This window comes from Carlito syrichta, unplaced genomic scaffold (genome assembly GCF_000164805.1).
Source record: "Carlito syrichta isolate Samal-C Ts95f unplaced genomic scaffold, Tarsius_syrichta-2.0.1 Scaffold287534, whole genome shotgun sequence".
Classification (NCBI taxonomy): domain Eukaryota; kingdom Metazoa; phylum Chordata; class Mammalia; order Primates; family Tarsiidae; genus Carlito; species Carlito syrichta.
Genome location: NW_007231630.1, coordinates 1 through 23,137, shown reverse-complemented (window position 1 = coordinate 23,137; position 23,137 = coordinate 1). Strand labels below are relative to the sequence as shown.

Genomic DNA, 23,137 nt, shown 5'->3' with positions numbered 1-23,137 from the left:
GGATTGCAGATAGCTTGCTTATGTTATGGGAGAAATAATTTTTGATAGCTCATTTTTCCAATCTGTACCATGCTGTTTTTTCCTAACTTTTATTTTTATTTTATGGTCTTAGCAGGGGGTTGTTGCTAAACAAGTTATTTTACATCTTTTTAAAAAATATTATTTCAATAGCTTTGGAGGGGTACGAATAGTTTTTGGTCTGAGATTTAAGTGTACCCACCACCCCGCCTGTGCACGTTGTATCCCATAGATGATATTTTGTCCTCCCCCTTTTGAGCTTCCAGTGTCCATTATACCATTCTCCATGTCTTTGCATATCCTTAGTTTAACTCCCACTTATAAGGGAGAACATGCGATATTTGGTTTTCTGTTCCTGAGTTAGTTCACTTAGGATGATATTCTCCAATTCCATCCAAGTTGTTGTAAAAGACATTATTTCATTCATTCTGATAGCTGAATAATATCTCATAGTGTGTATATGCTATATTTTCATTACCCACTGATCAGTTGGTGGGCGTTTTGATAGCTGAATAGTATTCCATAGTATGTATATATTACATTTTTTATCCACTCATTGGTTGATGGCCATTTAGTCTGATTTTACATCTTTGCAATTGTGGTGTAATGATCCAGAGTGCAGGTGTCTTTGTTCCTTTGGGTAGATACCTAGTACTGTGGTGGAATTGCTGGATCAACAACTTTTTAGTTGTTTGAGAAATCTCCATACTGCTTTCCATAAAGGTTATACTAATTTACACTCCCACCAACAGTGTATAAACATTCCCTTTTCTCCATATCGATGCCAGTGTCTGCTGTTTTTTATTTTATTTATTTCTTTATTTGAGTTGAAGTCTCACTCTGTCACCCAGGCTGGAGTGCAGTGGCATGCTCATGGCCACCGCAGATTTGGCCTGCTGGGCTCAGGCGATCCTTCCGCCTCAACCTTCGAAGTAGCTGGAACAGGCGCGTGTCACCATACTTAGCTAATTTTTTGATTTATTGTAGAGATGAAGTCTCACCAAGTTGTCCTGGCTGGTCTCTAATCCCTGGGCTCAGGCAGTTCTCTCGCCTCCACCTCCCAAAGTGCTGGGATTACAGGCATGAGCCAACGTGCCCAACCTTTTAAATTTTTTTAATAATGGCCATTCTGACTGGTGTAAGGTGGTATCTCACTGTGGTTTTAATTTGCATTCCTCTGATGATGCGTGATGTTGAGCTGTTTTTCATATATTTGTTGTCCATTTGTATATTTTCTTTTGAGAGATGTTTGTCCATGTCATTTGCCACTTTTTAATGGAGTTGTTTGCTTTTTCATTGCAGATTTTAGTTCTTTATAGATTATGGTTATCAGTCCTTTGTCAGATGTATAGTTTGCGACTATCTTCTCCCATTCTGTAGATTCCTTATTTGCTCTGTTGATTATTTCTTTTGCTGTGCAGAAACTTTTTAGTTTAATTAAGTCTCACTTATTTATTTTTGGTTTTTGTTGTATTTGCTTTTGGAGTTTTAGCCATATATTCTTTACCTAGGCCAATATCCAGAAGAGTTTTCCCTAGGTTTTCTTTTAGGATTTTTATGTTTTTAGGTCTGAAATTTAAGTCTTTGATCTGTCTTGAGTTAATTTTTGTATATGAGGAGAGACAGGGATCAGTTTCATTTTTCTGCTTGTAGCTATCCCATTTTTTCCAGTACCATTTGTTGAATAGGGCATGCTTTCCCCAGGGTATGTTTTTGTTCTGCTTTGTCAGTGATCAGTTGGTTGTAGGAATTTGGGTTTATTTCTGGATTCTCTATTCTGTTCCATTGGTCCAGGTGTCTGCTCTTGTACCAGTACCATGCAGTTTTAGTTTCTCCAGTCTTGTAGAATAATTTGAAGTCAGATAATATGATGCCTCCAGCTTTGTTCTTTTTACTTAGGATTACTTTGATTATTTTGGCTCTTTTTTGGTTCCATATGAATTTTAGGACTATTTTTTCTAATTCTGTGAAAAATAATGTTGGTAGTTTGATAGGGATTATGTTGAACCTGTAGATTATCTTGGGTAATATGGTCATTTTAATAATGTTGATTCTTCCAATCCATGAGCTTGACATGTTTCTCCATTTGTATGTGCCCTCTACAGTTTCTTTCATCAGAGATCTTTTAAAATCAGTTTTGTAGCTTTCCTTGTAGAGATCTTTTACGTCCTTCGTTAAATATATTCCTAGGTATTTTAGCTTTTGGCTTCTATTGTAAATGGAATTGAGTTTTTTGTTTGATTCTCAGTTTGGTTGCTGTTGTATATAGCAGTGCTACTGATTTGTGTGTCTTGATTTTGTATCTTGGAACTTTACTAAATTCATTTATCAAGTTCAGGAGTCTCTTGGAGGAGTCCTAAGGATTCTCTAGGTATAAGATCATATCGTCAGCTTACAGAGATAGTTTGATTTCTTCTTTTCCAGTTTGGATACGCTTTATTTCTTTTTCTTACCTGATTGCTCTGGGTAGGACTCGCAGAACTGTGTTGAATAGGAGTGGTGAAAGTGGGTATCATTGCCTTGTTCTGGTTCTCTTTTTTTCTTTTTTGGGTCGGAGTCTCACTCTGTCACCCAGACTGGAGTGCAGTGGCTGCTCTTGGCCACCACAGCCTCGACCTGCTGGGCTCTGGCCATCCTTCTGCCTCAGCTTTCTAAGTAGCTGGAACTACAGGCGCGCGCTACCACACCCAGCTAATTTTTTGACTTACTGTAGAGATGAGGTCTTGCCAAGTTGCCCAGGCGGGTCTCGAACCCGCGGGCTCAGGCTATCCACTCACCTCGGCTTCCCAAAGCGTGGGATTACAGGCTGAGCCACCAAACCCGGCCCTTGTTCTAGTTCTGAGGGGGAAAAATGCCTCCAACTTTTCTCTATTCAGGATAACATTGGCTATGAGTTTGTCTTACATGGCTTTTATTACTTTGAGGAATGTTCCCTCTATTCCTGTTTTGCTGAGGGTTTTTATCATTGAAGGGATGCTGGATTTTATCAAATGCTTTTTCTGCTTCTGTTGACATGATCATATTATTTTTGTTTTTATTCTTGTTATGTGGTGGATCACGTTTATTGACTTGCCTATGTCAAACCACCCTTGCATCCCTGGAATAAAACCCACTTGATTATGGTGTGTTATTTACGTGCTGCTGACTTTGGTTTGCTGATATTTTGTTGAGGATTTTCACATCTGTGTTCATAAGGGCCATGGGTCTATAGTTTTCTTTCTTTGGTGTCTCTTTTCCTGGCTTTGATATCAGAGTGATACTGGCTTTGTAGAATGAGTTAGGGAGGATTCCTTCCTTTTCAGTCTTGTAGAGTAACTTCAGTAAAATTGGTACCAGTTTTTTTTGAATGTCTGGTAGAATTCAGCTGTGAGTCCACAGTGTCCTGGACTTTTTTTGTTGCAAGGCTTCTAATTACTGTTTCAATCTCACTGCTCATTATTGGTCTGTTCGGCGTTCCTATTTGGCGTTTCTGTTTCTTCCTGATTTAAGGTTAGGGAAGTGTATGTTTCCAAGAAGTTATCCATTTCCTCTAGATTGTCTATTTTGTTTGCGTCTTTGTCTTTTTTTACTGTTGTTAATTTAAAGTCTGTTATCTGATATATATGGCCACTCATGCGCATTTTTGGTTTCCATTTGCAGGGAGTATTTTTCCCCATCCCTTTACCTTGAATCTATGGGAGTCTTTGTGAGTTAAGTGGGTCTCTTGAACGCAGCAGATATTTGGACTGTGAGGAGTTTGGGTCCATTCTGCCAGTCTGTATCTTTTTAGTGGGGCATTGAGACCATTTATGTTAAGAGTTAATAATGATATGTAAGGTATTATTCCGTTCATCATAACAGGTGTTACCTGGTTGCTTTATTTATTTGTTTGTTTTCTCTGCTATCTTGGTGTTCCATAAGGCCTGTGAGCTTTATGATCTCCAACGTTTTTCTACTGGTATATTTCAACCTTTTGTTTCAGTATTTAGAGCTCCTTTTAGTATTTCTTGTAGAGCCAGTCTAGTGGTGACAAATTTCCTCAGCATTTGCTTGTCTGAGAAAGATTTAATTTCTCCTTCATTTATGAAACTTAGTTTTGCAGGATATAAAATCCTTGGCTGACTGAGATTGAAGATGGGGCCCCAGTACCTTCTGGCTTGTAGTGTTCTTCTGAGAAGTCTGCTGTTAGTCTGATAGGTTTACCCTTGTTAGTTACTTGATAATTTTGTCTCACTGCTCTTAAAATTATTTCCTTCACATTAACTTGCATAACTGACGATTATATGACTTGGGACAACGTTTTTGCAATGAATCTTCTGGGTATTCTTTGGGCTTCTTGTATCTGTTTAGATCTCTGACAAGGCCAGGGAAGTTCTCCTTCATTATTCCCTCAAGCAGCTTTTCCAAACCTGTGCTTTCTCTTCTTTCTTAGGAACACCTGTAATTTTTAGGATTGGGTGTTTTTTATGACCCCACATTTCTTGGAAACTTTATTCTGCTCTCTTGATTCTTTTTTCTTTATTGTTGTCTGGTTGGGTTAATTCAAAAGCCTTGTCTCCAATTCTGAGATCCTTTCTTCTGCTTGTTCTAGTCTACTATTAAAACTTTCTACTGCATTTTGTATTTCCCTGAATGATTCTTTAATTTCTAGAATTTCAGCTTTTTTTTTTTTAAGGTCTCTGGAGAATTTTTCATCCATGTACTGAATAGTTTTTTAAAATTTCTTTGTGTGAGTTTTCAATTTTCCCCTGAAACTCATTGATCAATTTTATAACCAACCTTTTGAATCCTGTGTCAGGAATTTTAAAAGTTTCATTTTGGTTAGGGTTTGTTGCTGAAGAGTTGGTTTAGTCTCTTGGGGGTGTTGGGGAACTGTGTTTTTTTCCATGTTGTCAGAATTATTTTTCTGGTTTCTTCTCATTTGGGTAGACTGTTTCTTCTTCTCTGAGGTTGGCAGGGAGCCAGTATAGGCACTGTAAGGTGTCCTTGGTTATATATAGCCTTGATGTTGTGAGTTTCTCAGCTGCCAGCTGTGGCGGTCCTGTACTGGGTACCTGCACTGGCTTTTGACGTCCTGGGCGATCAGAAAGTGGAAAGTGGTTTTGACTGGGGTTTGGGCTCAGCCTTCCCCCGAGCTGAGGTACGCATCAGGTGTGATGGGCCGGCTTTCGACCCTGGCCAGGAGGTGGTGCTTGTGGAATGAAGCCAGCTGTGATGGCTACGGTGGGCTTCTTTTGGCTGTGTTGCTTCACGAAGTGGCCAGTCAAGCTAGGCGGAGGGAGGGGCTCTGGGGGTCGCAAGCGCTCTGTGTGTTTTGCGCCTTCAGGGGGAGTGTGGAGGGTGGGGGAGGAGCGCAAGCCCCGCAAGTGTGCCCTCTCGACTGCCCCCTGGGGGTGAGGAGGGGGCCCGCTGGCTTCCTGCCCCGCCCCAGGCAGTCCGCCCTCCCCTGTGTCAAAGCGCAGGCCTCCGGCCTCGCGGCCTCGGCTGTCCTCAGGCAAACGCCCAGCCGGAAGCGTCTGCCGCAGAGAGGCTTGCCCCTGGAGCCCCGGCCCACACGGGTGGAGTTGCTGGGAAACGGCATCCGGTCCTGCTCAGCCTCACTGGGCCGCTCTAGTGGGTTTCAGCCGAGCTCAGCCGTGGGAACGGCAGCTTCCTGTGAGGGACTGGGGTCCCACGAGGCCCAAGAAGCCCGCCAGGTCCTCGGCAGGAACTCAGAACCGGACGCCCCTTCCTCCCCTTCCCTCTGCCTGGATGCTGCTGCTGGACTGGTGGTGCAGGCGAGCGTCTGGCTAGTTCCGGCGGAAGTCGGTGGGTCTCCCCGTCCTTGCACCGAGTGGTTATTGCCACTTCTTGGATGAGTCGTGGGTGCGCTGCTGGTCTTCTTCCTCGCCGGGTACTGAGGAAACCCTGTCTTGGTTTACTCCATAGGAAAAACTCATCTAGCGGCCTCGCGTCAGCCATCTTCTTCTGTTTTACATCTTAAGAGCTGTCTGGCTTCATCATTACCTTATACTAGAGTAAAATCTAGGCATATGAGAGAAGAGGTGAGGAACAGAAACTCAGCTATGTTGTGGAGCAGAAAATGCGGAAGAGGCGGAGAAGATACAGCCTTTCCTTGCTTAATAACAGGACAGCTAGCGGGTTATATAGATTCAGTGGATAAAGCAAGATGATAGGGGGAGCTAGTGAAGTCTTCTGGTAATCACTCAATTTAATCAACATTGTCGACCTTGTTGTACTAGGGAGGACCCAAAAAATCTGGAATTTATTTTTTGAAGGCCAGGCTCCTTATAATACAGGCTACCCCTGCTAGGTAAGTGTTCTGTGAACCCGTCGGCATGAGTGTGCCCGCTAACACTGTGAGAAGCTAGCTGTGTTTGGCTTCAGTGGATTTTTTTTTTTGGAGATTCCTTCAGTGTGTTTGCCCATTTCATGGTGGGTGATTAATGAGCACACGTGCCCACACCATGCTGAGTGTTCAGAGTTTTTGTTTTTGTTTTTTAACCAAAAAGCATGACTCCCATATACCAGCCTCCCTATTCACCCACTCACCCAGCAACTTTTTTTTGTTTTGCTGGATGAAAAAAGTTCTCAAAGAGAAAAGTTTTGCTGATGTGAAAAAGGTCAAACAAAAAATATCAAAAGTATTAAAAGGCATGAAAATGGACAAGTTCAGCTGGGCTTGGTGGCTCAGCCTGTAATCTCACACCTTCGGGAGGCTGAGGTGAGTGGATTGCCTGAGCCCGCGGGTTTGAGACCCGCCCAGGCAACTTGGTGAGACCTCATCTCTACAATAAACCAAAATATTAGCCGGGCATGGTAGCACGCGCCTGTAGTTCCGGCTACTGGGAAGGCTGAGGCGGAAGGATTGCCGGAGCCCAGCAGGTCGAGGCTGCGATGGCCGGGAGCGGCCACTGCACTCCAGTCTGGGCGACAGAGGGAGACTCCGACTCAAAAAAAGAAAATGGACAAGTTCAAAAACTGTTTTGAGCAGTGGAAAGAGCATCTGGATAGGTGTATTGTCTCAAATGAAGAGCACTCTGAAGGCGACTAAAGTTTAAACGCATAAGAAGGAATGCACAATCTCTATAAATAAATTTTGGTTTTGGGGGTCCCCCTCGTATTATGGCTAAGAAGGACAGTTAATGTTCAGCATGTGCGTCCTTCCTCTCCTTCCTTCCTTTTTTCTTTCCTTCCTGGATTTACGTGCCAGGAAGGAGCCACTGTAAATTGCTCGTTTTTCTCCATTTGTAGTTTCAAGGCGAGGGATTTTTATTTGGTCACCAAAGTTTTTACTTTGGGTATGGTTGATTGTTATCTCCTTTTTTTTTCTTGTTTTAGTATCATTAGGATTTGAAACTTGGCCTTTTAAAAAAATTTTACTCATTCTTCCCAGGCTCTTCATTACCACCTGTATGCTGAAGGCTGTTAAATCTGTCATTACAGCCTAAGCATCTCTTGTAAACTCCAGACATGCTTCTCTTTGCCTACTGAACTTTTCCACTTGGATGTTCCAGGGGCATTCTCACGGTAACATCATCTCCATCCCACCCATTCTTATCTCTCATGTTTTGAATCTTGGGTAATGGCATCTCCTTTTTCTCCATCACCTAAGCCAGAATCATGGGATTTATCTTCTATATACAAGCACTCACCACATTCTATCAGTTCTTTTTCCTAAACATGTTTGGTATCAATCCTCTCAAGCATGATCACTATTAAAGTTTTAGGAGAAAGTAAAATATACCAAGAGCAAGAGATTGTTACTGCAGGAGAAAAACCTATGATTAACCCAAAGCAACATCACCTGGTCATGGGTCTCGGGCTTAGCTTACAGGTCCAAACACTGGCCTTCCAGGTAGTTCACTTAGAGATATTCAGATTGTCATTGAATGACATTATATAAATTCAAAGAAAATCAACGTATAAGCCGGGCTTGGTGGCTCAGCCTGTAATCCCAGCGCTTTGGGAGGCTGAGGTGAGTGGATTGCCTGAGCCTGCAGGTTCAAGACCCGCCTGGGCATCTCTACAATAAAATCAAAAATTAGCCGGGCGTGGTAGTGCATGCCTGTAGTTCCAGCTATTTGGAAGGCTGAGGTGAAAGGATCGCCGGAGCCCAGCAGGTCGAGACTGTGGTGGCCGGGAGCGGCCACTTCACTCCAGTCTGGGTGACAGAGTGAGACTTCAACTCAAAAAAAAAGAAAATCAATGTATAAACCTAAATGCTAATTCATCATCTTTCATGATGTTGGCTCATTAGAGTGATATGAATGCTTAGGACTCTAATCTAGGAAAATCCTTCCTGGTATGTTAAAGTACCTAAAAAGCTAAATCTGAACAGTGCTACATTTGGGCACTGAACTTGATTACAGCAGTGGAAGGGTGGGTGTTTTAGAGTGCTATTTCATCCAGGTAGGATGTGACTAGAATGCTTTGTATCTTTCAATAGTTGCATCTTTCTCCCCCTAGACATGGCTATACCACCAAAATTTATTTTTTAACCCGACTTTCTGATAGTGACCAGTTGATGCATTGTTTTAAGGTTTTGCCTTTACTAATTAAGATTTAATCTTATAGCTATTTTCAATTATTAGAACGTTGTTTCCTCTTATATAAGGATTTAATTTTTTTCAAAATTCAGTTTGACCTCAAGATCAATAGAGAGTAAAGGCCACCTAGAGAAAGTATAGAAATAGTCAGTACGTATTTCAAAAATAAGAACATAGAAACTTTTTTTTTTTTTTGAGTAGGAGTCTCACTCTGTCGAAGCTGTGGTGCCCAGGAGCTGCCACTGCACTCCAGCCTGGGCAACAGCCTCAGCCTTCCAAGTAACTGGAACCACAGGTGCGTGCCACCACACCCAGCTAATTTTTTTATTTTTATTGTAGAGATGAGGTCTCACCAAGCTGCCCAGGCTGGTCTCGAACCCTGGACTCAGGCACTCTCACCTCTGCCTCTCAAAGTGCTGGGATTACAGGTGTGAGCTACTGTGCCCGACTGAACATGGAAATATTTAAAGAGCCAGTTCAATTTCTGTGTGCCTTTTAGTGGGTGTAAAGCTACTATTATACTGAGCAAAGATACTTCATTATATCCATTATCACCAATCTTCCAAATAGCCCTTTGAGGTAGGTGTCCTTTCTCTGTTTTAAAGATTAAGAAATGATGACACGGCTTAAGATGTGTCTTCAAGATCTGCTCTGAGAACCCTCAGGCTTCACACAGAGCATCAGGAGTGTCACAGATAATGACTTAAGGATACATTCACTGAATAGAAAGTGACGGTCTACCTGAGGAATCCAGGCTCTTACAGTGTTATCTGTTTTGGTAAAGAAAAGTTTTATTCCTTAAAAATGTTTTTAAACCACAGACCTAGCTTGTCAGACAAATTGAACTGTGTATGGTTTTCATATAATGCTGGCTAAATGAGACATAGTTGTAAAGTACTTTCTCTCTTAGTTTCAATCTTGAACTTTTTTAGAGTACTTGAGCTATATCTGTCATTTATGCTCTATATCATAATTTATTCTAATTTATTTCTAGTGCAGCATTATTTATTTAGCAGACAGCTTGAGTTTTCAGTTATGTCAGGCCATCTAGGTGCTGTGAATATAGTGGCTGATAAGACAGGCAAGATCCTGCTCTCAAGGTGCTTATGTTCTAGTGGGGGCAGTTAATTTGATAATAGAAAAATATGAGTTATAAGTGGTGTTAGGACAGTAAAACAGGCCAGGCATGATGGTTCACATCTGTAATCCCAGCACTTTGGGAAGTGGAAGTGGGAGGATTACTTGAGCCCAGGAGTTTGAGACCAACCTGGGCAACATAATGAGACCTCATCTCTACAAAATTTTTAAAATAGCCAGGCCTGCTGGCGCTCACCTGTAGTCCCAGCTACTCAGGAGTTTGAAGCAGAAGAATCATCTGAGCCCAGGAGGTCGAGGCTGCAGTGAGCATTGATTGTGTCACTGTACTCTAGCCTGGGCAACAGAGGGAGACCCTGACTCAAAAACAAGAAAAGGAAGTAAAGCAGGTTGATATGGTGGAGAGAAAGAGAAGAGGTCCTTCTGTGGGATCTCTGGAGAAAGCCTCTCCTAGGAGATGACAGTGAAGCTGAGACCTGAGCAACACTAAGGAACCAGCGATGCACAGGATTAAAAACAGGGACCATGGAGAAATGAGATGTTAGGATTCAAATGGACCTTGGGGCAGGGGAGCATAACTTTCTAAGCTTAGAATTTAATAGCAATAATCAACCACAGAGGAAAAGCTTGTCAGGTTTGCTAAGGTCAAATGTATGGACTTTTGAATTCCAAAAAAAGTGGCAAACACTTCTGAAATAAGTATTTTAGCATATAAAATATGCACCGGATCAAGATAATTACTCTAGAAGAAGCTTGCATAGGTAATAACAAAAATAGAAAACTCAGCAGTCAAGTGGCAAAGAAGCATGACAAGGCTGTTCTCAGAAGAGAACATGTATAATTCATAGGCAGTACCAGGAATCAGGGAAATCCAACTGAATTAGGAATTTTTTAAAATCTACTAAATTAACTTAAACTTTTCTTTTACTAATAGCTCATACTAGAGAGAGTATAATGCAATTGTCATTCTCATAAATTTAATATAATATAAGGATTATATAAGGATTTGATTTTTTTCAAAATTCAGATTTGACCTCAAGATCATTAGAGAGTTAAAAATAAGAACATGGAAACTTTTTTTTTTTTTTTTTTTTTGAGTAGGAGCCTCACTCTGTCCAGGCTGTGGTGCCTGTAAGCTGCCACTGCACTCCAGCCTGGGTGACAGCCTCAGCCTTCCAAGTAGCTGGAACCACAGGCATATGCCATCATGCCCAGCTAATTTTTTGATTTTTGTTGTAGAGATGAGGTCTCGCCAGTGACCCTATTAATTCGGAAAATTTGCTTTCGAAAAGCACTTTGACAATGTGTACCAAAATCCACACAAAAATATCTCTCTTTCTGGGATTGGCAGTAGTGGGAAATGCCAGGGGAGGGGGGGTAGGATTGGTAGTTGAGGGAGAGCACACCTCATCAACAAGGGTACCTGCACAATGAACATTTGTATACCTAACCCCAAATTGTACCCTACATCTTTAAAAAATAAATAAATAAATAAATAAAATATCTCTCTTTTCCCAATAATTTCACCTTGTGTCAACTTACTTTAAATAAAAAGCAAAGTATTCGAGGGAAAATAAACATTTACACTCAAACATGCCTACATTATTTTAGTAGATATTTGGTAACAACCAAATGTTTGACAGCAGGGAAATGTTTGAGTAAACTAGGATGCATCCACTCAATGACATGTCATACGCACATGAAGAAGAATGGCTGTGACAGCTACAGCAACAAGAAGACGTGCTTTTGCTACAGTGAGCAATGGCAAACAGCAGCATGCAAAGTTGTCTGTATACTCTTTGCAATTGTTTTTTATGTGTGCATGAAAAAAGTGGTAAGGGGACATACACCAAAATGTTAATGATGTATCAGGGTTGTGCGATAAAAATTTTAACTGATACATCTTAGAGAAAAATCAGCTTTTCTCTAGAATCTTCAAACTTACTTAAAACCTAAATGACAATAAAAAGAAATGGACTCACTGTTCATCTTTCCACAAAAGAGCTTTGAAGGAACAATTGTATGGGAGAGCCAAGACCGCCACGGCCTTGTGTCGAGAAATCTTCACAAAGTGACGGTGAACGATGGAGGTGGTGTTCTCCGAGTCATTACGGTAAGTTATCCTTTATTTTTCAAGACTGTTTAGTAACATACTTTGGTTTTTTTATTACATAAAAGTGTTCTAGAATTTACTTGTACACCAACCCAGGCAGTATGGAGTGATTCCTGTGTTTGTTAGAATATATAATAGAAAATGTTGTTGAGTCACTATAGTGAAAAGGAAAACTCCAAATACAATTCTGTAATGCCAACATTAGTGAATATACAACTTTGTTTTAAAATCGGTACATTTTTAATGTGTGGTATTTTATTTCTCAGTAATTTTTAAGTTAGCACTCTTTCAGACCCCTTGTTCAGTACTATTCAGAATATTCAGATAGAAATATTGGAAAGTAAGATTAAGTACTTTCTTTCATTTATATTGCGGACCAGCTCTGAGATTTCTGACTCTTGTATTTCTTATTCAGACTTAATCTAAATTTAAAACAATTTGACAGGTAAATTTCTCAAAGTAAATTAAATGTAAGATAATAAAGAAGGTGTAGGAAGTAAACAAGTGGTATGTGTGGTTGTATCAGTTTTCATTCTCCTTGACGCTCTAACCTAGTGACTAGGAAGGCACTTGGCATTTAAATTCACAAGCTTAGTAATTTCATTAAATATTAACCTCATTCACATGAATTAATCTCTGAGTTCGAAATGAATAAATACCGGGTGATATGTTATTGCTCAGTCAGAAAACTTTTCCTGCGTACCTATTGTAATGCAGGCACAGTGGCTGGCAAGATAGGCCCATTACTGGCCCATGGTGGAACTTTCAATCCAGTGAGGCAGAAAGACTTTAAACAAATAGACCACAAATTCATGTGTAATTACCCAGTTCAATTTGCAGGCCATGTTCAAGATTTTAGTCATGTTTAGGATTTGGGTTTTTATCCTTTATTATGAAATTCTTAAATTTAAGATAGAAAGTCTTGCAGAATTATATTTTTTCCCTTATTTTCAAGGCAAACACCTTTAACATCTTGCCTCCTTTTCTACTTGTAAAACTTAACAATATCCAGAACATGCTACAATTTTATAGTATTTGAGTTGGTTGCACTAAAGGAAATAGATTTACTTCTGAGTTGAGGACTGAGTTCAAATGTAAAGACTCAAGCGATCTGCTGTTGGGGTAAAAATAGTCATAGAGGGTTAAAGTTCCAGCACTCAGCTACCCTAAAAAAAAAAAGGTGACTTGGTAGCACAAATGTGAAGAGCTGAGAGTTTTCAGAGTCTTACTCCCTTGCCTGCAGGCGATGATGTCAGAACACTTAAAGCCAAATTAAAAGCTAAGTTGTTACCTTTTAGTAGTTAATAAACAAAAAGTACTACCTAGTTCCAAACAAGCTAAAACAATAGAGAAAATACAATTAAAAAAAAAAGAGTATACACTCTTCTGTGGATCTACAAGGTTGGAATCTATAACATTCGCCTTTAGTAATTTTCTCAGCATTCAGCTACAAACCTCCTTTAAATTAAACAGCAAGTTACCACAGTAACCTCAGGACGCTCTCTGCTAGCCTTAAAACATTGCTTTGTATAGTACAAGTTTGCTGAAAAGTTCTGTTTAAATACTTTAAGCATGCTGAACCATAATTGACAACCTGATTCAGCCCACAGCAGCTAGAGAATGGCTCTGGTAGATGTGCTGCACTGATATGTGACATACAGAAGTAAAACAAATCACTTTGCACAAGACATTGGGTAACTTGTAAGGTGACGAGAACAACAGTCTCATAATGAAAGCCTCTGATCCTAACAGGTAGAAGGGACTATTCTTGGCTGTTGGCACGATAGTCACTAGGCACCTTAAGCAACATCAAGAATCAGTAGGGTTCTATCTGAACTATTTGGCACAGTCACTTGATTTCAAGGAGCTTTTCCCTGCATGGTCACTTAATTTTAAAATGTGCCCAAATGTATTTGAACTCATTGAGAACGTTCGATCTCCAAAAAATCAAAGGCAGTTTTTTTTAAGTGGTGAGGTTAGGATGTAAAATTAATCGAGCTTGTTTCTAAATGTAAGGACAAGAACATGATGCTATGTAAGTTGGAATTCTGAACACCATATGGACTAATAAGTATACCTTATCTTTAATACCGTAACTAGGTATCAAAAATAGTGAAATACTGTACAAGAATGTCATCCTGCTATTAAAGTCTCTGGTGCATCGGCATCTTAGATGGATTATCTGCTGCAGTGGAATCATAGTATGACTTCTGTCAAATCAATTTTAAAATACACTAATTTATTTTTAGTAATGAAATACTGAGTGTCCTTCTCATTTGTTTCAGGCTGGGGAGGGTGCATTGCCTCATGAGTTCATGGAAGGTGTGGAGGGAGTTGCAGGTGGTTTTATATATACTATTCAGGGTAAGTTGGCTAGGGGAAAGTTGAACCCTGACTCTCATATGTCTAATCTTTGTACTCTGACATAAAAGTTTTTTTGTAATTTTAATAAATTGCTTTATGGGGTAAAATTCACTCTTTTAAAGTGTCCAGCCCATTGGTTTTTAGTGTATACACAGATTTCTGTAACCATCTCACTTCCCATTCCTCCCTCCTCCCATCCCCTAACAACTACTAATGTACTTCTTTCTCTGTGGGTTTGCCTATTTTGAACATTTCATATAAATGGAATTGTACCATATGTGGTCTTAGTGTCTTGCTTTTTTTACATAGCATGTTTTTAAGGTTTGTCCACATTGTATATGTATTAGTACTTTTTTTTTTTTTTGAGTTGGAGTGCAGTGGCACACTCATGGCCATCCCAGCATCGACTGATGGGCTCCAGCGATCCTTCCGCCTCAGCCTTCCAAGTGACTGGAACTATAGGCATGCGCTACCACGCCCAGCTAATTTTTTGATTAATTGTTGAGATGAGGTCTCACCAAGCTGCCCAGGCTGTTCTCAAACCTGTGGGCTCAGGCAATCCCCTCATCTCGGCCTCCCAAAGTGCTGGGATTACAGGCATGAGCCATTGCACCCAGCCAGTACTTTTTTTTTTTAGTCCAGGTCTCACACTGTTTGCCCAGGCTGGAGTGCAGTAGCTCAATCACAGCTCACCTCAGCCTCAACCTCCTGGATTCAGGTAATCCTCCTGCCTCAGCCTCCCAAGTAGCTGAGAGAGACTACAGGCATGTGCCACCACACCTGGCTAATTTTTAAATTATTTGTAGAGAAAAGGTCTTATTATGTTGCCCAGGCTGGTCTTGAACCCCTAAGCTCACGCGATCCTGCTGCCTCAGCCTCCCAAAGTGCTGGGACTACAGGTATGAGCCACCATGCCTGGCTTTATATGCATTTTCAACATAACGATATTTTCAACTTATGATGGTTTATGAGGATGTCACCACATCATAAGTCAAAGAGCATTTGTACAATTTGACACTTGAAGTAAAGTGAAAGTGTTATAAAATTGTAGTAGCTGGAAAATGGTTATGAGAACAGGAATTAAATACAAGCCTTTAGACTGTTAAGTGCACATTTTGTTTAACTGCATATTCCTGAAAAATGTAAGTATGTATTAACATGTCAGGAACAAGAAAGAATGTCTGCTTTTGCCACTTCTAGTCAACATTTTGGTACTATATGTTCTAGCCAGGAAGATTAGATAATAAAAGTAAATAGATGGCACATGGCTGCAGTCCCAGCCACTCAGGAGTGTGAGGCAGAAGGATCGGCTGAGCCCAGGAAGTGGAGGCTCCCATGAGCCAGGATTGTGCCACTGCACTCCCGCCCGGGACACAGAGTGGGACCTCGATGGATGGGTGAATGGAAGGAAGGAAGGAAAGAAGAGAAGGAAATACATCTAATAAGCCTAACGAATTTAACACACCCAACCTGCCAAGCATAGCTTAGCCTAGCCTACCTTAAATGTGCTCAAAACACTTACATTAGCCCACAGTTGTCAAAATCATGTAACACAAAGCTTACTTTATAATAAAATGCTGAACATCTCATGAGATTTATTGAATACTCTACTGAAAGTGAAAACAGGATGGTTGTATGTGTACTCAGAGTAGGGTTTCTAGTGACGGAGAGTAGGGTTTCTTGCTTTTGCACCATCAAAAAGTCAAAAAATCGTGAGTTGAACCGGGAAGTTATTTAGATCTGTTTCTTGGAGGGTCGTCTGTGGTCTGTCTGTGATTCTGCATCAGTGTCACAGATGTGGCCATTAAAAATAGATTCCTGGCCTCCACCCAGACCTACTGAATCTTTAGGCTTGGGGCCCGGGAATCTGCATCTCAATGAGCATTGCTAAGAACCACTGATTTGGTCCAGCTCCTCCTTTTACAGAGGAGAGTGCAGTGGCCCAGAGACAGCAGAACTTGTCCAGTATCTCAGAGAGAGTGGCAGAGGCAGAAATCATGTAGAGGTCTTTAGACTCCCACCCCATCCTCTTCACCTGCAGTGATCAAGAGTAGAGTGCTAAATCACTCTTCATTTTCTTTCCTCACCCTTTAGCAGCTCACTTAATTTTTATTTTCAGAAATTTTCTTTGATTTGATTAGACATTTTAGAAAGTCCTGATTTCTGCCCTAGTGGAAGAATTGGCTGGGTGTGGTGGCTCACGCCTGTAATCCCAATACTTGGGGAGGCAGAGGTGAGAAGATTGCCTGAGCCCAGGGGTTTAAGACCAGCCTGGGCAATTTGGCAAGGCCTCATCTCTACAATAAAAAAAGGTGCCACTGTTGCAAAATTCATGTGAACCTTTCCTGTTCTTATTTTTCTACTTTCTATTAAATATTTACATATCTTTAAATAACATACAGTACTGAGTATTTCACAATGGATATAGATGGTATCATATTGTATGTATCTCAGCAACTTTCACTCAATGTTTTCTGTGCCATTCCTTTTAGCATGCAAGATCAGGTTAACTTTTTTCATTGCTTTAGTCTGTTATGTGAATATACCACAATTTGGCCGTTTTTTCTATCAGTGGCCACTTAGGTTGGTTCCCTTTTTTTTCACAATTAAAAAAATGCTACAGTGAATGTCCTTGTGACCATGTAAAATAAAATAATGTCTTCAGGGATATATCTATAAGTAGACTCAACTGAATCATAAGCTATATACATTTTTCAGCCCAATTAGATGTTGCCAAAGCTCTCCAAAGGGGATATATCCACTTATCCTCTCACGAGCAATATATGAGTTCCAATTTTCCTATCTAAAGTTTCAAACAGCTGTATTTCTGTTAGGTTATCTTGGGAAAATAATTTCAGCGTACATCATAAGTTCTGGGTCCTAAGTTTGCAACAGCATTTTTCTCCAACTCTCAACTTTTCCTTTTTAGAAGGCGATGCTCTCTTACACAACCTTCATTCTCGTCCGCAAAGACTTATTGAACACATGAGGAATCTCCAGGAGGAAGACGCTTTACTGAAGGAGGAGAGCGGCATCTATGATGACATTGTTTTTGTGAATGTTGTCGACACTTATAGGAATGTTCCTGCGAAATTACTGAATTTTTATAGATGGTAGGTTGTAAAAACTTGCTTTAGTGTTCTTTTGGGTTTTTTGGTTTTTGAGACAGGGTCTCACCATGTTGCCCAGGCTGGTCTCGAACTCCTGGACTCAAGAGATCCTCTTGAGTAGCCAGGACTACAGGTACGTGCCATCACCATGCCTGAAGTGTTGTTCTTTGCATGTAGAAACAATTTATCAACTCCAAACCACTAAGATTTCAACAAAGGAAAATTAAGAGCACTAAACTCCTGGAATGTCGCCTGTTGTATCCTGGCTCCTTGTGAAGACTAAGCTTCTAAAATGCTGCCACTCCTTATTTTGATTAGCAGATCCATAATGTGCATATTAACCTGTCAAAACCAAACAAGGTGAAAATGGATTCTCTTTGAGGCATTTCTACTTGTCTTGGTTGTTTCAAGCCAGCATTAGATGAGAATCAGTGAGTGTGGAAACGGTCCATGTTCTGTTGTATTTATCCCCATCTCAGATTCCTTTGCTGTTGTCACTTGCATCTGGGTTCCCAAGCTGAATCTTGTTCAACTGAATATTCCCCTCATATTTCCGTTCTCTACTCCATAGATTTAAAAACCACTTGCCCTGATTTTAAAACTCTTATATAGATGACATTCCACTGCTCTTATGTCTATCATATTTATCCCACACCCTCTAGTGTTTCTTATATCTTAATTTTGATTCCTACAATAAGGAATTGTGTATATAACAATAATAGCAACAAGGCTGGACTCAGTGGCTCACACCTGTAGTCCCAGCAGTTTGGGAGGCTGAGGTGGGAGGATCACTTGAGGCCAGAAGTTCAGGACCAGCATGGGCAACATGGCGAGACTCTTATCTCTACAAAAAATAAAAATAGCCGGGCTCGGTGGCTCAGCCTGTAATCCCGCGCCTTTGGGAGGCTGAGGTGAGTGGATTGCCTGAGTCCGCGGGTTCGAGACCCGCCTGGGCAGTGAGACCTCATCTCTACAATAAATCAAAAAATCAGCTGGGCGTGGTGGCGCATGCCTGTAATTCCAGCTACTCGGAAGGCTGAGGCGGAAGGATCGCCGGAGCCCAGCAGGTCGAGGCTGCGGTGGCTGGGAGCGGCCACTGCACTCCAGTCTGGGCAACCGAGGGAGACTCCAACTCAAAAAATAAAATAAAATAAAAATAAAAATAAATAAGCCAGAAGTTGTGGCATGTGTCTGTAGTCCCAGCTCTTTGGGAAGCCAAGGCAGGAGAATGACTTGAGTCCAGGAGGTGGAGGCTGTAGTGAGCTCTGATCGCACCACTGCACTCCAGCCTGGGTGACAGAGCAAGAACCTGTTTCTAAACACACATACGCAAAAAGCAGTCTTCCTGCCTCAGCCTTCCAGCGTTCTGGGATTACAGGTATGGGCCACCGTGCCTGGCTACTCTGCAGTTTTAAACAGAGGTGTATAGGGATTGTCAGTGTGAAGTAAAGGAATCAATTTTGTCTTTAGGCTGGACAGGGACTCATATCAGTAATTCCAGCACTTTAGGAGGCCAAGGAAGAAGGATTGCTTGAGCCTAGGAGTTCAAGACCAACCTAGGCAACACAGACCACATCTCTACAAAAAATCAAAAAATTAGCCGGGCATGGTGGTGCACACTTGTAGCTTCAGCTACTCGGGAGGCTGAGGCAGAAGGATCACCTGAGCCCAGAAGGTTCAGTCTTTGCTGAGTGGGGATTGTGCCCTGCCCTCCAGCCTGGGTGACAAGAGTGAGATCCTGGACTCAAAAAAAAAGTGTCTTTAACTGCTATTACATATTTTATGTCTAGATAAATGAAGTGACCCTCTGGGGCCTTTCAGAAGGTCATTTATGATGGTCCAATTGCTGGAAACTGTTACCAAAGTAAAGTAAGTTCAGTGTTGCAACTCAGTTTTTTAAAAAGCATCCAGTATCTTGAGTGTTATATAAATAGTAGCATGGACTATTTGAGGCTATGTGAGAGGCCCACACATAACACCTGATCCATTATCGGGGCCTTTGTTACTCAGATCACATGGGACAAGGTTGAAATGTGAAACTGATTGGGCAACCTGACTTGAATGGTGCCTAAGCAGCGTTTGCTTGAACACGTCTTCCACTCAGGCCAGATTTTCCTTTACCTTTTAAAATCAGCTTGGTACTTCTCCGGTGATGCCACTTAGTATCTACCAGGTAAGGGCTGGCACTGATAGTGGCAAGGTTCTATCAGAGCGTTTGTTCTTAACATTTGAGGACTAAGACATACAGGTAGTACAGGTACAATTCTGAATCAGAATGTTCGTGATGCCACCCCATTGGTGTTGCTTTGTTTCTTTGTATGACTGTGTATTCCTTTTTTCCAACAGGACTGTGGAAACAACCAGCTTTGATTTGTTGCTAAAAACAGATGATGACTGTTACATAGACTTAGAAGCTGTATTTAATAGAATTGACCAAAAGAATCTGAATGGGCCTAATTTTTGGTGGGGAAAGTAAGTTAACCATTATTAGCCCATTGGCATTCATGTACCTGATCAAATGTGATTTATTTATTTATTTTTTGAGTTGGAGTCTCACTCTGTCGCCCAGACTGGAGTGCAGTGGCCGCTCCTGGCCACTGCAGCCTCCACCTGCTGGGCTCCGGCGATCCTTCCGCCTCAGCCTTCCAAGTAGCTGGAACTACAGGCACGCGCTACCACACCCGGCTAATTTTTGATTTATGTAGAGATGGGGTCTCGCCAAGTTGCCCAGGCAGGTCTCAAACCCACGGGCTCAGGCAGTCCCCTCACCTCAGCCTCCCAAAGGTGCAGGATTACAGGCTGAGCCACCAAGCCCAGTGATTTATGATTTAAAATGAAATATGTAAGTCATCTTTTCACAAGGAAAATGTCATTGAGAGACAATTTCCTTTTATATTCTTGGGTTAATATATTGTATTACTTTACAATTAGGGGAAGTTTTTTTGTTTTGCTTTTTTTTTTTTTTAATGAAAAGCCTCAGGCTAATGTAGTGAAGGAGGGAAACCTATGTGGCTTTTATTCTCATGCCCTAGAAATAAATGGACTCACATTAGAAGCTGCTGTACATTTTGTGTAAGAATAAATCTGTGACACAGCTCTGAAGCCATTTTCTGTGCTTGGTGAGGAATACAATATGGATTTGTCTTTTGGTTTTGTTTTAGTATATACTAAAACATAGGGTGATCTAGTACTTTTCATTCAGAAACTCTAGAAATGCAACTTTGAGAACATTTAATACGCCAATCTTTTACACAAAACACCACTGGATAAATGATCATTCCTTTCCTTAGATTTTTTTTCCTTTCCTTAGATTTTTTTTTAAGAGATGGCATCTTGCTATGTTGCCAGCTGGTCTTGAACTCCTAGGCTCAAATGATCCTTCCACCTCAGCCTCCCAAAGTGCTGGGATTACAGGCATCAGCCACCGTGCCCGGTCCCTTTCCTTAAATTAAAACAGTTTTTCTTCTTTCCTCGCTTCTATAAGCTTATTCCATTGTAGTAGTAATAAAGGGATGGCAATGGTGATGACAATAGTGGCAGGCAGACCAACACAAAAAGCCACGTTATTTTCATCTCAGTTTCAGATTGAATTGGGCAGTTGACCGAGCCGGAAAGTGGCAGGAGTTGGAGTACCCTAGTCCAGCTTACCCCGCCTTTGCGTGCGGGTCAGGATATGTGATCTCTAGGGACATTGTTGACTGGCTGGCAAGCAACTCGGGGAGGCTAAAGACCTATCAGGTAATGAAGGGTTTCTTACCTGTGTGTACACTCATCAGGCCGAGTTTCATCCAGCCCACTTACCTTGGGGGAGGCATGTTATTCTTCCCATCGGAATTCCCCCTCAGAGGCAAAGGACACACTTCTCCTGTCCTTCATTGCTTAGCTTTGAGTCTTTCTTTGAACCTACTTAGCACGTTTTCAGTGTATATTTACAAGTACAGTTCCTGGGGGAAGATATTTTTCTTTATGTTGTGGAAGACCAAAGTACTTCTTAAAGACTCAGGTAAATAAGAATGAGCGTCTCTGGTGCTGTTATCTTCTCATGACCTCGTGGTGTGGGTGTTTCATGTGAATGGCCATTAGCTTTTACTTTGTGTCTCAGGTTTGGCATTTTGTATCAGAATAACAGCAAAGATGTAGAGAGTGTTTATTACGGGAGTGGGTGGGGCATTGTCTTTACAAATGAAACAGCATTTGAACTCTCACGTTTAAACTTTATGGGGCATGTACAGGGTGAAGATGTAAGCATGGGCATTTGGATGGCAGCCATAGGACCTAAAAGATACCAGGTAAGCAAGTCTTGGCGGCTTATCTCAGGGTCTTAGGAATTGAAGTTGGATTTCTGTATACAGGTTGAATATCCCGTATCCAAAATGCTTGGGACCAGAAGTAGTTCAGATTTTTTTTTTAATTTTATTTTTTAAGACTAGTGAAGTGTAGGCTAGGCATGTGGCTCATGCCTGTGATCCCAACACTTTGGGAGACCAAGGTAGGAGGGTTGCTTGAGCCCAGGAGTTCAAGATCATCCTGGGCAACACAGTGAGACCATGTCTCTACAAATTAGCCATGTGTGGTAGCATACACCTGTAGCCCTGGCTACTTGGGAAGCCGAGACAGGAAGATCATGTGAGTCAAGGAGCTTGCGGCTGCAGTGATCCAGGATCATGCCACTGCACTCCAGCCTGGGCAACAGAGTGAGACCCTGTCTCCAAAAAAGCCTGGTACAGTAGTGAGAAGGAGGGAAAGAGTAGAACAAGGAGTTAGACTGTACCCGACTGTGAGTCAACTGAGATAGTTCACTACTTTCAGACCAACCTGGATTTTAGTTATACTTACTAGTTTAGCCTCCCAAATCCAAAACTCTGAAATGCTCCAATGATCATTTCCTTTGAGTATCATATCAGTTCCCAAAAAGTTTTGGATTTTGGATTTTCAGATTTGGAATGCTAAACCTTGAATGTATATCAAACTGTGGCAGAAAGAATAAAGATCTTCTAGTATTCTACCTGTGCTCTTGATTTAATTCACAATAATCGACCTAGATTATTTCTCTTACAGTACTTTTCTGAGTTTAAACCAGAAGGAAATATTATGAATAGTGTTTCCCTACCTACAAAGAAGAATTAGGTTTTCAAAGGTTTGATCAGAAATTCTTTGCAGCTTTAAAACTTAATGACAGAATCCACTGACTTGAGTGTGGCAGTCTAAGGACCCTTCAACCCTTCTGACTGATTCAAATAAGACACAGGATAAAATAGTATAAGACAGCATTAAAACACACAGATTGCTGAACCCGAAAAAAACTGACTCTGCAGAGACCAAAACAGAAACCGGGAGCCCTGGGAAGAAAGCACAAAGCTGGCGTTTGCCTCAGAGACAGCTATCTGCTGAATTCTGGATTCTCGCAGCTTCCACTTTGGCCATGGAAGGTGCAGGGACAGAAGGAACATGCAGTGCCTGTCAGTCAGGAACCCTGCAGAGGTGGGCCCACAGAGCAGCACTCCCAGTTCGGGGTGAACAAGAAATAAGCCTCGATCTGTGTGGTCAGCTTGATCGCCTGCTCCTTGGTCATACTTTCAGTCCCATCTTTGACTCTAAACTTAACTTTGAATATAATTACGTTATTCTGTATCTGATGTCTGTGGTCTTTGCAGGTCTGATTCTGCAGTTTTGTTTCTACAGATTATTGTTTAGGGGGCTTGTTTCCTGATGTGTTGACCATTATTATTATTTTATTTTTATTATTATTATTATTACTGAGTTGGAGTCTCAATCTGTTGCCCAGGCTAGAGTGCGGTGGCATGCTCATGGCTACCCCATCATCAACCTGCTGGGCTCCAGCGATCCTTCCGCCTCAGCCTTCCAAGTAGCTGGACTACAGGCATGCGCTACCATGCCCAGCTAATTCT

General features: G+C 41.4%; 1 protein-coding gene across 1 annotated transcript in view; it reads left to right on the top strand.

The window, feature by feature from the left end:
* Positions 1-21,517, top strand: part of B3GALNT2 (beta-1,3-N-acetylgalactosaminyltransferase 2) — a gene marked incomplete at its 3' end in the record, with an annotated part of 41,367 nt that extends 19,850 nt beyond the window's left edge. Inside the window, exons 5-10 of the mRNA XM_008052831.1 lie at positions 11,644-11,754; positions 14,040-14,118; positions 17,048-17,231; positions 19,575-19,700; positions 20,807-20,966; positions 21,461-21,517. Coding sequence (XP_008051022.1) covers positions 11,644-11,754; positions 14,040-14,118; positions 17,048-17,231; positions 19,575-19,700; positions 20,807-20,966; positions 21,461-21,517 — 717 coding nt within the window. The remainder of the gene's footprint in view (positions 1-11,643; positions 11,755-14,039; positions 14,119-17,047; positions 17,232-19,574; positions 19,701-20,806; positions 20,967-21,460) is intronic.
* Between the last annotated feature and the right edge of the window lie 1,620 nt (positions 21,518-23,137).